Source organism: Peromyscus eremicus, chromosome 7 (genome assembly GCF_949786415.1).
Source record: "Peromyscus eremicus chromosome 7, PerEre_H2_v1, whole genome shotgun sequence".
Lineage (NCBI taxonomy): Eukaryota > Metazoa > Chordata > Mammalia > Rodentia > Cricetidae > Peromyscus > Peromyscus eremicus.
The window spans coordinates 89,600,347-89,617,369 of NC_081422.1; the positions used below are offsets into that span (position 1 = coordinate 89,600,347).

The window sequence follows — 17,023 nt, forward strand, 5'->3', positions numbered from 1 at the left end:
CGCATGCTTAGGAACACCTCCCAGCTGGTTGAGTCTCCTGTGGCTGTCATCCTGAAAGGCCTACTAATTTTTTTAACAAGGAGAACTGCATTTTCATTTTGCACTGAACACTGCAAATTATGCATCTGCTTCTGTCCAGAAAGCAACCCACTATGAGGTGAATTCCTGTAAAGCCTTGTCCATATACCTGGCATGGGAGCCATCACAAAATACTTCTGAGTCCAGTTGTGCTACGGTGATTGTTTTAGCCATCATTCACTTTGCAGGGTGACTGTCACAAGCCTGGGAGTTTAAGCAGCCCCCAAATACTTCTGACATTTTGTTACAGGTAACTGATTTGACCAAATGTTACATTTTGACCTTGACTACACTTTATCATCCCATTAGCAACTGTGTAAATAGGTCTTCCCCCTTTAAAGTTCCTTCAGGTTTGTGAACACCTGCATCCCCAAACACTGATTCAAGTTTCCCATGTCGTGGACTTAATGTGTTAGGTCAGATTTAACATTTTCTTGAGCACAATTTGATTAAGGATATGCAGGATTTTGATAAATGCTGTCTTATCACTTCTGCTATTAAAGACTCAGACCAGACCCTGGACTGGAGCTGGTCAGTGGCTCTTACTTGAGCTGTAAAAACAGCAGCTGAACATCCACAAGGGAGGGAAGTTATTTTCTTAGCCTTAACAATTTGAAAGAGCTGTCCTTAAGGTGAGTGACAAAGGGGGCGTCTCTAAACTCTGCATTCATCTCTGGACAGCCCATCACACCTCAAGCCATTTCTTCGATTGTAATTGTCATTTTCTACCTATCCACATTGTATCTTGACATAGAACTGTCACCAGTTCTGATACAATGATTGCTCACCGAGTCTCCAGAGGCCTGAGATCAAAAGTGAGCTCATCACATACTGCTAGCAGATACTAAGGCATTCTCTTGAGGACCAAGGATGCAGTTCAGTTGGTAGAGTACTTACCTAGCATGCACAAAGCCCCAGGTTCGATCCTCGGCATCACACAAACCAGGCATGGTGGTGTACAACCATAAGCCCAGCATGTGGCAGGTGGAAACAGGAAGCCAGAAGCTTAAGGTCACTCTTGACTGCATAACGAATTTAAGCCAGCCTGGGTCATATGAAAACCTTTCTCCAAAAAGAAAAAAAAAAATGGCTTGGGAATGTGGCTTCATGATAGAGTGCTTGCCTTGGCCCTGCTGGGTTCCATCCTCAACACCAAAAAAGAAAAGAAGAAAATTTCTTGGTGAAGACCCCTCAAAGACAGTACAGGAAATCAAGTATGGGGTATTGCATGGGCCTGTGTGTTGGTAAGGGGTGACAAGACACATCATCGTGATCTACCATGACTAACAGAAGTGGCATACGTCTCATTTCTCTTGCACCTCCTGAATTCATGTCTAGAGACTGACTGTGTTTCAAACATGATCTTTATTTAATTGCTCAGTTCCTAGGGAATATTAACTTAATAGTTTCACCCAAATTCACACTCATTTCAAACCAACAGCATAATTCAGCCACAACTATACAGTGCATGACCAAAATCTTGGACAGAACTGGCTGTAGCCAGGCTGTGGATACACGGGAGCAGGTAGCCCTTGTCTGGCTCAGCATCCACAGTGGGACAGTCTTTCTGACAGCAGCCAATGTTCTGCCTGGCCACAGCCTACACTACATTTCTTCAGTCTGTGCATCCACAGCACTCAGAAAAGTAAACATCACAGCTTCTTCAAAACTAAACTTCACAGACCACCCCTAGGCACCTGGGCAATTCTGATCCTGGGTTATGTCAGATCCCTGCCCATCTGTGTTCGTGCAGTTTGGAAAACAAATCTGAAAGTTTAATTACTTATTTTGAATTTGCCTCTCCACATTAATAAATTCTGTAGTTCTTTCTCATTCTTTGGTGGGAATTAAAGAGCTGGGTCACCTTGGAAACATTGCAGATATACATTGCTTGCTCCATGCATCCAATAGAGCCTGCAGGCCACGACCTCGCTCAGCAGCCTGGCACTTTCTCTGTACAGGTTAACATAATCTTCTCCTCTTTCCCTCTAAACGTTTTCAGTATTTGATAGTTACATATTTCATCCACTTATCTAACAAATATTTATCGAGCACTCGCTGTGGGTAGATACTGAAGGGCATAGATTTTTGCTCCAGTCCCTGTACCCAGGGGTCAGTGTGAATGCAATCTTTCATTGGCTCTGAGATTCCTGAAACTCAAGCACCCAGCCTGTGCCTCTGTCTTGTTCCAAACTCCTATTTGTTGACTAAAGGCACTGCCTGGACTCCATTCTCTAAATGGAGCTTTCTAATTAACAAATACATTCCAAAGTCAAAGGGCTAAGCCAGGCATGTCAGCAGTCAGGCAGAAGTCACAAACAGAATCTCTGAGAGATAAGCTACTCTGAGGAATATTTCCTCCTGCTGATGGACATCCTGCCAGGTCGGGAAACGTGAAAGGATTGCTTTCATACACGCTGCCTCAGAAATGGTCACAGCTCTGTTGCAGTTTGTCGTGTCACAGGTCTGCTTGCACCAGGGGCTGACAAGAGCTTGTTAACACCAAAAATGCTTCTCCCCTTCTCCAAGCTCTGGCAGCTAAATGTCACTGATATGACTATCTCGGCCTCTAGTGGGAACAACACCCATCTCACTTTCCTAGAATGCAGCTAGGTACAAATCTCCAGGAGCAACAATTCACCTTTTCAAATTGCAGAGCCCAGGAGTGGCGGAGTGGCAAGAATTCAGCTGCTGCAAAACAAGGAAAATACAGACAGAAACTCTGGGCAAACAGAGGAGGGGAGAGCTGTTGGTGTTAGCTGAGAATTTCCTCTCAGCAGAGGCCGTAAATGCTCTGTAAGCTCCAAGGCTCTCTACAACATGTAGTAAGTTTTAAACACAAGATCCAAAACCATAATTCGATTCTAGTGCAGTCCAAGTCTGTGGATATACTGGAAAAGAATGAAGTCAACGGCTTTAAAATCTTTTGCTCAACAAGAAATGAATTTCACTGTGGCTGCTGAAAAGAGCTGATTCTAATGCCATATAAAATTTGTTTTTAACTGGTTATTTTATCCAGAATCATTGTTTTTTAATGACACTACCTTAATTTGCTGCTAAGCCTTTTTCATCTATAGTTACCCCACATTAATATTTATTTTGTTTAATTTTAAAGTATTCTTAAATTAGAGCGCTTACAAAGTTCCCCCTGCTGCTGAAGGCACTACCATAAAAAATACCATGGAAATCTTGATCAGTGTTCTAGTAGCAGTCTAGCTCAATAGCAAGACATGGGAAACAATCTTTCAGGAGATTAGGAAATAACCCCTCTAATACACCTTTTTTTAAAAAAAAAAAATGTGCTTCTTCATCTTTGACTTCACATTGTAATGATAATTAAACTCAAGAATCACTTCATGTTAAAACATTTCCTATGTACATATTATCTTTTTTTTTTTAAATAAAGTCCTCAGCATTCAACCCACATTTCTTGGCTTTCCAGAATCTCATAATAAATTACTGTAAAATAAAGCTGCGAGAATACTGAACTTGTACCGTATTTAATATAATATACAATATACAACTATACTGTCTGTTTTTCCTATTTGGGTTTCATAATTTATTGTAACATGACACCATACAGAATACTTCAGCACAATATGAGTTCAGGACGTAGGAGTATCATAACCACTGCTGGGAAATTTAATGATTTTTCCCCGCCACTAGAAAATACCAAATCTCAAAATCCTACACACCAATCCATTTTTATTTCCTCTTCTTTAGAATCCTTTTAGTATCTAAAAGTTCTTAGCTAAAATCCTACACTGTCTGCAGCACGTACTTTGTTTTGAAAACTTGCCTTTAGGAAATAAAGAGAACATCCTATCTCCAGGACATCCCAAATCCCAAGCAAAGTATTTCAAATTCCTGTCCTTTAGTATTGTTAGTTTGGATGGGACATGAGGAAAGAAAACCTGTGAGTGCCCCTCCAGTCCTCAGTTAAAACCTCGCTTTAATATACCTCCGGATACTGTGTCAAAGACAAACACACTCCAAAGAGATATTTCTGTCATTCCACTAACTACAGAAGTTGCTGCCACCACCAAGTGTCCACTCCATTTTGAAACTTGTATTCTAGTCATCAGAACTTAAAAAAAAAAATTATATGCCTTTAAATTGTCTTTTTTTTTCTTTTTTCTGAACCAACTTCAGAACAAAAACACCAGTCTCTGCTTCAAGGTACCCTGTCTCAACTCACAATACAGTAGTAATCAAAACCGAATGCCTTCAAATCTCAAGGGCTTGTTTCTTCCTTTCTCTACTCAAAGCTGAACAGGAGACTAGTGTGTGCTCTCCTCTCTGCCCTGCTGGGGTTTGCCTGTAGAAGGTTGGTTCCAGTCCTAGGCAGACTGTGGTTTACATGTGAGAAAAGAACACATGAAACAGATTATAACCAAGGCTTCTCCCAGCTTAGCAGTCCCCCAAGTAGATGGCTGGAAATGTAGGGTGAGGAGGGGAGCAGAGGCCACCTGAAGTTCCAAAGACAAGTAACACTGGTAAATCCAGAGTAATGGAGGCAAATATAAAAAAGAATATTATTTATTATCTTCTTTATTAATACTCACACGTAACCTTTGCTGTTTACACAAAAGTCTACTTTTGAAGAACGCCTCCTTGGGTTTACCAGCCCGGTGGGGGCTTTTTGCTCTGGGACCGCTTCCCCCTTCTCCACCCACCCCACCCCACGTCCAAATTAATCTTACACATTCACAGATACCACGAAAAATTTGTAAACAAGATTTGGGTTACTGGAACTTGATTTATCAACATTCCACTTCAATATGGAAGGGAGGAGGGAGAGAGGATGAGAAGGGGAGAGGGAGAGGAGGCAGGAGGACAGGGCAATTTGTCGGAACTTTCAAGTCTTGCCTTTTCTGTGTGTGTGTGTGTGTGTGTGTGTGTGTGTGTGTGTGTGTGTGTGTGTTGAGGCTGTTCCTTGAAATTCACTGACTCAATACGTTGACAGCAAGTGCCTGTGTGGTTATTTATATTATATATCTATAATAGAATATGTGGGCTTCCTCAGCTTGGGTCTGGGCTGTGTTTGTTTAAACACACCATCCTCTTTGTGGGTGTCTCCAGAGGGCCTCAGATCTCTTGGGAACCCCTCTCAAAGCCGGGGCTTCCGAAGCAGGGTCTTGCTGAGGTCTTTGACCTCCTCAGGGCTGTTGACCCGCTCATAGCCCAGCACTGCCATGGGCTGGTAGCAAAACTCCTCCACCTGTTTGATCTGCTGGAAGGTGAGCGCGGTCCGCCAGGCGTTGGCGGCCTGAGTGGCATTGCGAGCCGACACCACGAAAGGCTTGGAGGAGGAGCCCGAACCGCTGGTCATGTTCAGGGCAAACTGCTCCATTTCGGGACTCACCAGCAGCCCCACAAAGTCGTACACCCTCCGTAGGGTCTTAACCGGGTCTCCCACCAGATCCTCGTACCTCACCACTAAGTAGTGTCCCTGCAGCCAGTCAGGGGGTTGCAAGGCTGTCTGCAGCGTTTTGGCCATACTGTTGCAGATGACCTCCATTGCACCCAGAGCATGGTAGTCTGCTGGCCCACCTATACCCTCCTTCTTGGCACCCAGCTTGTGGCCAGCGGCCTCCAGGAAGGGCATGCGGTGGGCTCTCGGATCCCGGCTTCGCACCACCTGTAGGCTTTCCCGGATGAGGCCATGGCGCGAGCGGATGCGGGAGCTGGCAACCGCACGAGGATCACGCACCAAGTGGATGACCTTGAGGTCCAGGGCTGGATCTCGAAGCAGCGGTGCCAACACAGCCACATCGAAGACGCGCACGCCCTTGATCACCAGCGTGCGATACTTGCGGCACTCCTCCTCGAAGCGTGCCAGGCGTTGAGGTGGGCACTTCTTGCACACGCGGTCGTCCACCAGCCCGACGACCTCCTTGCGGTAGGCGGGACAGAGAGGCGAGGAGCACACCACCTTGTTGGTGGCTGCCCCAAAGATGCCCAGAGTGGTGAGGTTGCGCCCCCCACTGCCGGCGGGGCTATACAGTTGGAAAACCGAAAGATCGCAGCGGTAGAGAGCGCTCAGCATGTCCCGCGCTGCCCCCTGCAGGGAAACCGCGTCCCCAGGGTACAGTTTTTGCCACACGTGCCACACGGGCTCGTAGAGGAAGAACACCTCGGGGTTCTGGTTGAAGAGCTCGCCGAAGAAGGAGGAACCGGAGCGCCACGTGGTGAACACATACACCAACTGCCGCTTGTCCCCTCCACCCCTGGTGCCTCGAGTGCCATTGCTTGGAGAGGCCGCAGCTCCTACAGCCCCCACCGCGGCTGCGGGAACTGCCCCCACGCCGGCTGCGGGAGGGCGGTATGGGGTACGGGGGTCCATACGCGGGTGAGCGCGGGGTGGCGCTGCAGGAGGCGACCCCGGCCGTCCCCAACCGCCTCCGGTCGCCCCCGCCGCGGCACCCAGAGGCCCGTCGGGGTTGCACTGCTGCAGCGGCTCCTTATGCCACTTGTAGTCCAGGAGGTTGAGCATAGTGAGCACCAGCAGCAGTGCATAGCCCGCGCACAGCACCAGCGCCTTCCTGCGAAACACCTTCATCCCGAGCGGGGACGCAGGCCAGCGGCGTCCTGCGCGCCGGGGCCACGGCGGGAGCAGGGCCCGCTGCACGGCTGCAGGCGCGGCCGGCAGCAGCCGGGGAAGCGCGCCCGGGGGCAGAGCTCGCGGCGAGCTGCGGCTCATCACAGGCACAGCCGGGGCCGGCGGCGCGGCGGAGGCGGCCCTGCAGCCCGGGAGGGGGACGCTGCAGGCCGGCTGCGGGCGCCAGGACTGGGGCCGCCGATCCGAGGCGGGCGCGGCGGCAGAGGCGGCTGGTCCCCGGCGCCCAGGGCTGGCTCTCCCATGGCAGCGGCTCCGAGAAAGACCTGCGAGGGGAAGCGGAGTCAAGGGGTGAGCCTAGTCTCCCGCCCAGATGCCTCCTCCGCCTGAGTAACGCCCACCCTCTGGTCTGCGGGCTCCCCCACTCACCTGGAGCAGCGGGTGCGCCCCCAGAGCGTCCCCGGATCTCCGACCGGCAGACTGTCCGGCTAGCGCTCTCCTCGGTTTCTGTCCGGTTCTCTTCTGCTGGGGGTCCCCAAGCCTTCCAGGGAGCCACGGGACTCCGCTGCCTTAGCCCTAGGCAGAGTTTCCCGGCAGCGGGCGCCCTGCAGCTCGGGAGGGGAAACTTTCACCGGGCCCAGATCCCTGCTCTGCGCTCCACCGAGCGCGGGGCGTCCCGGCTCCAGCGACGTCTCCCCGAGTCTCTTGGGACCGCAGCTTCCCTCCCGGCTCTGGGGCACGAAACAGGCTGGAGGCGACGGTGCGGGGTGGCTTACACACGTCCCAGCTCCAGGCTAATCGGCTCTCCATCTCTCGCTCTGGGCCTCCACGTAGCGAACCTTCCCATCCCTCCGGCGGCGGCGGATAGGGTACAGCACGGCCCCGCAGCGGCGGCTGCTTCTTCCATCACCCGGAGGATGTCCGGGCAGGCGGCTCAGGCGAGCCCCGGAGCTCCGTGACCGCGGACTGGCCCAGGAGGACCCTGGACACGTAGGTGGAGGCAAAAGAGCGGGACCCTCTCCCGGCGCCGGCTGCTTCTGCCCAGCGAAGTCCCGAGGCAGAGGAAGCCCCCGCCGCGGCCGCACTAAAGCGGCGCCCGGGAGGATGCTGCTACCCGACTCCCCCTACGCCGGGCGCCTGCAACGCGCTCGGGCCGGCCTCTGCGCGGCTCCTGCCAGCCCGCTCGGGGTTGGTGCGCGCCGCCGTCTGTCGCCCCGGCTCCTCCCCTTCGCCGCGCTACCCTCCTCCTCTGCCTGTCCTACACCCTCCCTCCTCGCAGCTCCCGACTCCCGCCGCCACCTCCTTAGGGGCTGGAGATGCGACCCGGTTCAAGGCGGCGGCGCTGGGGCCGCCATCCCCGAGTCACAGCACAGAGCTCTAGGTCCTCCTAGAGCGCGGCGCCGGCGCCTGATTCGCAGCTTCTCCTGGACTGCCGGAGACTTGGGTTCTCAGCCGCTGCAAGACTCGGCTCGAGTATTTGCTTCCGAGAAGAGTTGGTGATAAAAGTTTGGGCAGAAATCCCCCGTTCGTCCCCAGCGGTCAGCGCTGGTGTCCTCTCCCAAGGCGGGAGCAGCGCCGCCAAGCAGCGCTGGGTATAATGGGAACACAGTTCTGAGGCTTCGACCCTGGTGCTCGCCCTTCCCAGCTGGCTTGTGGTTTCTCCTTCAAGAGGAAGTAGTAAATCTTTCTGGCCCCGGGGTCACTGAAGGGATTCAGAGTGTGCTTTTCGGCACCCGATCCGAGTGCCCGGACTTGGACAAGGCCACTAGGTTCCGATGACCCCCACCCCCACCTCCCGCCCTCCCTCCCGGCAGATGCTCTAGGCGTGCGCTCCAAGCGGAGCTTCCACCTCGGCTAACATCCTCTGAGACAGGGCTGCTGGGGGAGGGGTGGACGCTTTGTTTTCATTTCTAGTAAAATACTTGTCGGGTCCCTTGACTTTAAAGAGGAAGAGACGAGATCCAAGAACTTGATCGCAAAGGAAAACGTTCTTGGTCGTTGAAAGTTTACTTTTTTAGTTTGATCTGTGTTGGCTTATATACTTTTTTTTAACTAGTGAGGGAGATACCGCGAGTAAACCATATAGCCTCCACTGTAAAACGGAACAGCTACAGTAACCCTAGGTGAAGGCAGGATAGGGAAGGTTGGAGGGCGACATAGGTCCTCTAGTTTCCACCTAGACGGGCGGAAAGGTGAGTCATTGTGGTCCTGAGGTTCAGCCCTGTGATAAACTGCGGATCACGGGGAGGCTGATTGCCTCGTCCCTTGGAAGCTTTCACAAGTAAAATACAGTTGCTGCAGAATTATCTTAGTCTCCCAGGAGCAGCCTCCCTTGGCCTGAAGACCCTTCTAAATTTAAAGTGTTGCCGTTGATGACATGTTTCTTCAGGGAATCATACAAAATATTCTGGGTACAAGGATTCTTGGGGGAGGGGGGTGACAATTCAATTGTTCTGTGGCTTTAACTATTTTGGTTTGGTTTCGTTTTGGGTTTTTTTTGGGGGGCTTTATTTCTTTTGTTATTTTGTTTTGTATGGGTTTAGTTTGGGGGTTGAAAAATTAAAAATAGCATGATGTAGGACCAGCGGAATGATTCCTTGGTTAAAGGCACTTGAACCCAAGCCCGAGATCTGAATTCGAATCCTGAAATCCACATGACCAAAGGAGAGAATAGATTCCTACAAGTTGTCTTTTGAAATCCGTATGTGCTCCTTAACACATATGCCCCCATCCCGACACACACAGACAAATAAGTAATACAAAAAAAATGTTAATGGTTTGACTTGGTCCTGTTTTCCAGAAAAATCCATAATGTCTGTCATGAGTAAGGTTCAGCTGAAGTATTATTTCCTTTATGGTTCTAATGAAGTATATGGATAGGACATTTCTAGAACATACTCAGTTTATAAAACATTTTTATATATAGGGACGTGCAGTGCCACAGCACTGATGTGGAGGTCAGAGGACAGCCTGCAGAAGTTGGCTCTTCACCATGTGGGTTCTGCCGGTGTAACTCTGGTTTTTGGGCATAGTGGCAAGGACCTTTACAGGCTGAGCCATCTCTCAGACCCATCAACTCTCACATGTAACTTTCTTTTGTTGTTTTGTTTTGTTTTGTTTTTTCCAGACAGGGTTTCTCTGTGTAGCTTTGGTGCCTGTCCTGCATCTCGCTCTGTAGACCAGGCTGGCCTCGAACTCACAGAGATCTGCCTGGCTCTGCCTCCTGAGTGCTGGGATTAAAGGCATGTGCCACAAGCACCGGGCTCACATGTAACTTTCTTAAGTGGATGTGTCATTTCATTCCCTCTGGGTAGAAATGAAGCCTGGAGATGTTGCAGTAGATGTTTAATGTGTTGCCTTCCGCTCTCCTTTTTGCCCACCTCCACCTCCCTTCAAATACACCTCCCCCTTCTTCCCTCTACTCTTTCCCCCACCAAACCTAAAGCTGTGTTTTTGAATGGAAAAAAACAAAACTGATGGAGGAAATAGGAATAGCGAAAAAGAGACTAACACACCTATGGTCTCCATCACCATTCCCAGAGAAATACCTTCTAAGAGGCTGAGGCTAATATGTGGGTTTGTGCTTACTCAGAAAGCACTCAATTGCAGTTATTTGAGGTAAGGGCCCTTTTAAAAAACAATTGTTTGCATAGAAACAATTTTGATGCAATTGTGTAACGCTTTCCTGGAGTTGGCAAAATAGTGACTCCATTTGTCAGCCGCCTCCACAGTGATGTTCCGTTGTGATGCTCAGCTGGTATAAATTCACAGGTTCTGGCATCTCCACCCTCTCCCTGCTTGCAAATATTTTACTATTTGCACAGTGTCATGATTAATTCCAAACTTTGTGACAGCTAATGAATTCCAAAAACTAGATGATGCCTTTCCACCTGCATTTGTCCAGGAATTTCTCTCCTTTGGGTCTAGTCGGGGTGTGTGTGTGTGTGTGTGTGTGTGTGTGTGTAATAAATCATATAACAATTTCACTTGCAGAGGATCCCATAGTTCCACAGGGCTGTCATAAGTTTCAAAACACTGTTTAGTTCATTATAATCTGATCTCTTCTAGAATGTCCTTTGAGCTGTCCTGTCTGCTCCTGGAAGGTCCTGTGGCTTTGTCCTGCTCCTGGACAAAGAAGGATTCTAATGTTCTGTGGTGTGGAAAGCTAGAACCCAGCCTGGCGGAAGTGGCAAAGATCACGTGTTCCTGTTGGAAAACAGAAAACTGGAGAAACTGGGGCTCACAGCTGGTTCCCGTCTAGGTCTATGAGTGAACCCAGATTTGTCTTTGGGAAACGCTGTTCCTGAACGCTAAAATTCCTTCCTTCCTTTGCACTTTCAACAAATACAAGTTTCCTGTAGACCCTGAGTGTGCACAATTGGTTCGGAAATCTTTGGTTTAAGACATACTGTCCTCATTAGTCCAAGTGACTCCCTCCTCTTATATGTTTTAGTATAATATAAATATATGTCAGCCTGGCTGTGGTGGGGCATGCCTTAAATCCCAGCACTTGGGAAGCAGAGGCAGGTGGATCTCAGTGAGTTTGAGGCCAGCCTAGTCTACAAAGCAAGTTCCAGTCCCTGTTTCAAAAAAACAAAAATAAAAATAAAAAAATAAATATTTGTCTATCTACCTACTACATAGGCCAAGAACACCCAAAAGTAATCACTCCTAATAAATTTAGTTTAGAAATTTAGATGAAATGGTCACATCCCAAAGAGAATTTTAAAGAATGTTTTCCTTTATAATTTCAAAAGGAAATAGCTTGAATAATCTTGAGATTATTAAGGAACTGGGGCAGTCACTTAAAATGTCCCCGTGAGAAAAACAGCTAGCTCAGAGGGATTTAAAGAAGGTTCCCCCACACTTTGAAGGCCTAGGTAGCTTCTATCTTATACAAATTGTTCCACACAATAGTGTCTGAGGAAGTACTCCCCCAGCTCACCCTAAGGGATATTATCTGGAAGGAGACTGGGGTGGGAGGAGGGGAATATGAGTGAAGGTGAATACATAATGTGTATAAAAACATATGAGTAAAGTAAATCTAGTCAAATTGAGGGAAGGGCAGTGCTCTATAACCAAGCTGTGTTTATCCCAGGAGCATAATGTCCACTTCATGAATATTAAGCGCCTGCAGAATATCAGGTGCTGGTGGAGTTCTGTGGGATACAGGCGTGACAGAGACAAGTCTGCCCACCACCCTCTTGGACTAGGAGACATTCAGTACACATGTATTTAAATAAGTAAGATTGTTCTAAACGCAGGTATTGTGATAATACCTGGGAGCAGCTACTTTACACTGGGGAGCTGACCTTTGCAAAGGAGAAGTGATCCTTACAAAGAATGAGGACACTACGTGGGAAACTGAGGACGTGAGAAGTGCATGCCCCTGACTACTACATGGGGGACCGAGGGTGTGAGAAGTACATGCTGCTGACATCCCAAGTACAAACCCTGAGTTGGAATGAGGTCGGTATCTGTAAGAAGCAACCAGAGTGGGTCTAGAGATACATTCAGTAATTAAGAGCACTGGCTGCTCTTCCAAAGGACCTGGGTTCAAATCTCAGAACCCACAGGGCAGCTCACAACCATCTGCAACTCCAGCCCCATGGTATCTGATGGCCTCTTCTGGCCTCTGTGGATACTGCACACACACAGTACACAGACATACATGCAGGCAAAGCAGCAATACACATAAAATAAAAATAACTAAGTCAATCAATCAATAAAGCAAGCAGCAAGCGCTCCAGTTGGACCAGAATCCAGTGAAGAGGTCATAGAGTCTCCTAACTGGGGTTTGCCTGGCTTGCAATACAAAAATGGTTTCCTTGACCTTAAACTTTAAAATGCAGCTTGATAAGAAGACTTAAAAGGATGTTGTAGCTGCCTGGAGGGCCAGGAATCAGAAAGCAGAAGCTGGATAGCCCAGAGACCTAGGATAGAACCAAACATGACTGGTCAAAAAGAGAGAAAGAGAGATTGAGAAAAGAAAGGAAGGGGGGAGGGAAGGAGGGAGGGAGGGAGAGAGAGAGAGAGAGAGAGAGAGAGAGAGAGAGAGAGAGAGAGAGAAGAAGAAGAAGAAGAAGAAGAAGAAGAAGAAGAAGAAGAAGAAGAAGAAGAAGAAGAAAAAGAAAGAAAGAGAGAGAGAGAGAGAGAGAGAGAGAGGGAGGGAGGGAGGGAGGGGGGAGGGAGGGAGGGAGGGAGGGAGGGAGGGGGGAGGGAGGGAGGGAGGGAGCAAGAAAGAAAGAAAGACCCATCTCCTGTAAACAGGCAAGACTTTCAGTGGAGGGATTGGAACACCAACCCAGCCACAAAACCTTCGACCTAAAATTTGTCCTGCCTGCAAGATGTGCTGGGGTTAAGGTGGCACAGAAATTGTGGGATTGACCAATCAATGACTGGCCCAGTTTGAGAGTCATATGAGAGGGAGCTCACCCCTGAGGACCAGGACCAGAGAGAACCTAGGACAGAACCAAACCCTACTGACAAAAAAAAAAAAAAAAAGTAAAGTCAATTAAATGATTCTTAATGATACTCTGCTATGCTCTTAGATTGGTGCTTAGCCCAATTGTCATCAGAGAGGCTTCATCCAGCAACTGATGGAAACAGATGCAGAGAACCTCAGCCAAACATTAGGTGGAGGTTGGAGAATCCTGCAGAAGAGGAGAAGGAAAGATCGAAAGAGCCAGAGAGGCCAAGAACACCATAAGAAAGTGGCCCACAGAATCAACTAACCAGGGTTCGTGGGGCTCACAGAGACTGAACTGACAGTTAGGGATCCTGCCTGGGTCTGACCTAGGTCCTCTACGTATGTGTCACAGTTATGTAGCTTGGTCTCCTTGTGGGACTCCTAACAGTGGGAGTGGGGGTACCTCTGACTCTTTTTGGGGACCCTTTTCCTACTACTGGGTCACCTCACCCAGCCTTAATATGAGGGGAGGTGCCTAGTCTTATTGCAACTTGACATGCCATATTTGGTTCATATCCCTGGGAGGCCTGCCCTTTTCTGAAGGGAAACAGAGGAGTGGATCTGGGGAAAAGGAGAGGTTGTGTGTGTTGGGGGAGGGGAGACTGGGAGAAGAGGAGGGAGGGGGAAACTGTGGTCTAAATGTAATATATGGGAAATTTTTTTAAAAGGGGGGGAGGGAGGATGGGTTGTAGGAGAAATAAGCTCCAATTTACTTCTCTAAAAACATGTAGCTAGTTTCCCAATAAATGCCTGCCTTCAGCACTCTCCTCCCCATACCCTGCCCGGACATGCTCAACTGAACTGAACCTTGCCCCTTGTACAAGCTGTCTACCTCCTGGGTCTTGCCTTGCTACTAGATGTTGGCACAAAGCCTTAGAGTGTTGGTTTTTGTTTTGTTTGGTTTGGTTTGGTTTGGTTTGGTTTCGTTTCGTTATTTGTTTGTGCTCCTTTCCTTCTAGACCCTAATTCAGGGGCTCTGTAGCTAGAGTGTTCCTGCTTGGCCCACGGTCAGGGCAAATCTCTCTCACCTGCCAGTCCCACAGCCTCTCAGACCCGACCAAGTAAACACAGAGACTTATGTTGGTTACAAACTGTATGGCCGTGGCAGGCTTCTTGCTAACTGTTCTTATAGCTTAAATTAATCCATTTCCTTTAATCTATACCTTGCCATGTGGCTCATGGCTTACCGGCATCTTCACAAGCTGTTTCTCATCGTGGCGGCTGGCAGTGTCTCTCTGACTCAGCCTTCCACTTCCCAGCTTTATTCTCCTCCTTGCCCCGCCTACACTTCCTGCCTAGCCAACGGCCAATCAGTGTTTTATTGATTAATCAGTAACACATTTGCCATACATCACACAGCACTTCCCCCTTTTTTTTTTTTTCAAAAAGGAAGGTTTTAACCTTAACAAAGTAAAATTACATATAATTTGGGAATTTGGGCGTAGCTTCTCTTACTACTTCCTGCTGGGGGGGGGCGCTGTATCTTATGGGGAAACAAAGAAAATTTTAGAATTATGGAATAGTCCATGAGGCTGTATCGTCTGAGCCAGATGCCTTCAAACCATTCTGGATGTTGGATCATCTGGGCCATGGTGTCATTGGAGACCTTCAGGGGGTCTTGGCTGGTCAAACCTGATGTATCTTAATCTTGAACAAATCCATAGCCTCTGGCTTTCTGTGGGAACAAAAGCAGAGTCTCCTTTCCAAAGTAACATATCCTTATATCCAAATTTTGAAGTCAAGGTATCTCTAAAATATACATTTTGCCATAACTCAACAGCTTTTACAATCAAATGTTTTTCTGCAGTTAAAAATCCCAAAGACAACACAATCCAGATTCTCTGTGTAATATCCATTTTTACGTGGCTTATTTTTTATACTACCTTTACTGTCTCTTTAATGACTTTATTTTTTAAAACTATGTATTTGTTTCTATAACTCTATATATCACCTTTTTTGTCTCTTTCAAGCCTACATATCTTTTACACACATTGTAAACTATTACATCTGAATCTGTCTTATTGTGAATCTCTTGCCTTAAACTGCAGCAGCTGTGGCTGCTGGCTCCGCCCACCTCAGCTTCCCAACATGGCTACGTTTACCACCAGCTCTGGGAGCTATCGTGGGTCTATTCTTTTATCCAAGCAGCATGTAGTCCAAAAACCTCTTTTTTTGTTTTGTACTGTCAAAGTCTAAATCCACCATGCAGCTTAATGTGCCACTTGCAGAGGCCTCATTCCCGCCAGTAGCTCCAACTGGCAGCTGCTGCTCATTTGAGAGAGACAATTAGGAAGCTGGTTTTAGCTCCGTTTTAGAATCTTTTTTCTCAGTTTTTAGGTGGAAACTCTTGCCACCACGTTGGACGCCATTTGTAGCTTGAGTTTTCCTGCTTGGCCCACTGTCAGGGCAAATCTCTCTCACCTGCCAGTCCCACAGCCTCTCAGACCCGACCAAGTAAACACAGAGACTTATGTTGGTTACAAACTGTATGGCCGTGGCAGGCTTCTTGCTAACTGTTCTTATAGCTTAAATTAATCCATTTCCTTTAATCTATACCTTGCTATGTGGCTCATGGCTTACCGGCATCTTCACAAGCTGTTTCTCATCGTGGCGGCTGGCAGTGTCTCTCTGACTCAGCCTTCCACTTCCCAGCTTTATTCTCCTCCTTGCCCCGCCTACACTTCCTGCCTAGCCATCGGCCAATCAGTGTTTTATTGATTAATCAGTAACACATTTGCCATACATCACACAGCAGGGCTCCTTAAACATTTTTTTTCTCATGACCCCTTTCTGCCTGAGGAAATTCCCGATAACCCCAGATATATAGGCATCTAGAATAGTATGCAAGTCAAACATTTACTGATAATAAATAACAAAGAAATTTCTTTAAAAATAATTCTTAGACACAAATGAAAGTAAATTTGCATACTGTATTTGTTACTAGTCTTGCTTGGTCAAGATCCCTGACGAAAGCAGCTTAAGTAAAAAAGGGATTATTTCAGCTCCCAGCTCATGGGTACAGTCGACGGCAGCAGAGAAGTCATGACGGCAGGACCTTGAAGTGGCTGATCACATTGATTCCTCAGTCAGGAGGCAGAGAGAGATAAACACTATCGTTTCGTGCCTTCTCTTGTCCAAGATCCCATCCCATAGAGTGTGGCTACCATGAAGATGGGTCCTCCTACCTCAGCCTAATCGGGAAAACCCTCACAAACATGCCCGTATGTTTGTTTCCATGGCTATTCTAAACCTCATCAAGATGACAATCAAGATTAACCATCACGCACACTATTCATCTCATGTGGTTTTTTATTTTTTATTTATTTTTTATTTTTTTTTTAAGATTTATTTATTTATTGGGCATACAATGTTCTGCCTGCAGGCCAGAAGAGGGCACCAGATCTCATTACAGATGGTTGTGAGCCACCATGTGGTTGCTGGGAATTGAACTCGGGACCTCCGGCAGAGCAGTCAGTGCTCTTAACCTTTTAGCCATCTCTCCAGCCCATGGTTATTTATTTTTATAGAGAGCATTAAGTCTTGGTCTACATTTGATGCTGCAAGATAGAGAGCATGTTCCACATTCTTCAGAGCAGATGGATATTTGTATTATATGATCATCGGTGCTAAGAACACTGCTTCACCCAAATACATAGTACAAATGGCAGAAACCTGTTTAGGACCATTTCAGAAACTACTGGAAATTTTGTCCTAATCTCAAACCAAAATTATTCCGGTGTTCTCTGTCCCAGTCCCACATCAGGACCAGTGGCATCACCTCTGGCACCCTCCCCTGACCCTGTTTCTCAAGAGCCCTGGCCTGTGGCTCCCTAAGGCCCGGGGAGCTACCTCACCTAGCAGCATATTTTCCCAGTAGTGCTCACTTCCCACAGGTCAGGGGAGGATGTGGTCACAAA

General features: G+C 47.9%; 1 protein-coding gene across 1 annotated transcript; it reads right to left on the reverse strand.

Annotated features, from left to right (window-relative positions):
- Nucleotides 1-4,601: 4,601 nt before the first annotated feature.
- Chst2 (carbohydrate sulfotransferase 2) lies at nt 4,602-6,781 on the reverse strand. The gene has a single exon (XM_059268373.1). It carries the CDS (start codon nt 6,779-6,781, stop codon nt 5,189-5,191), a length of 1,593 nt encoding a protein of 530 aa, XP_059124356.1. The 3' UTR covers nt 4,602-5,188.
- Between the last annotated feature and the right edge of the window lie 10,242 nt (nt 6,782-17,023).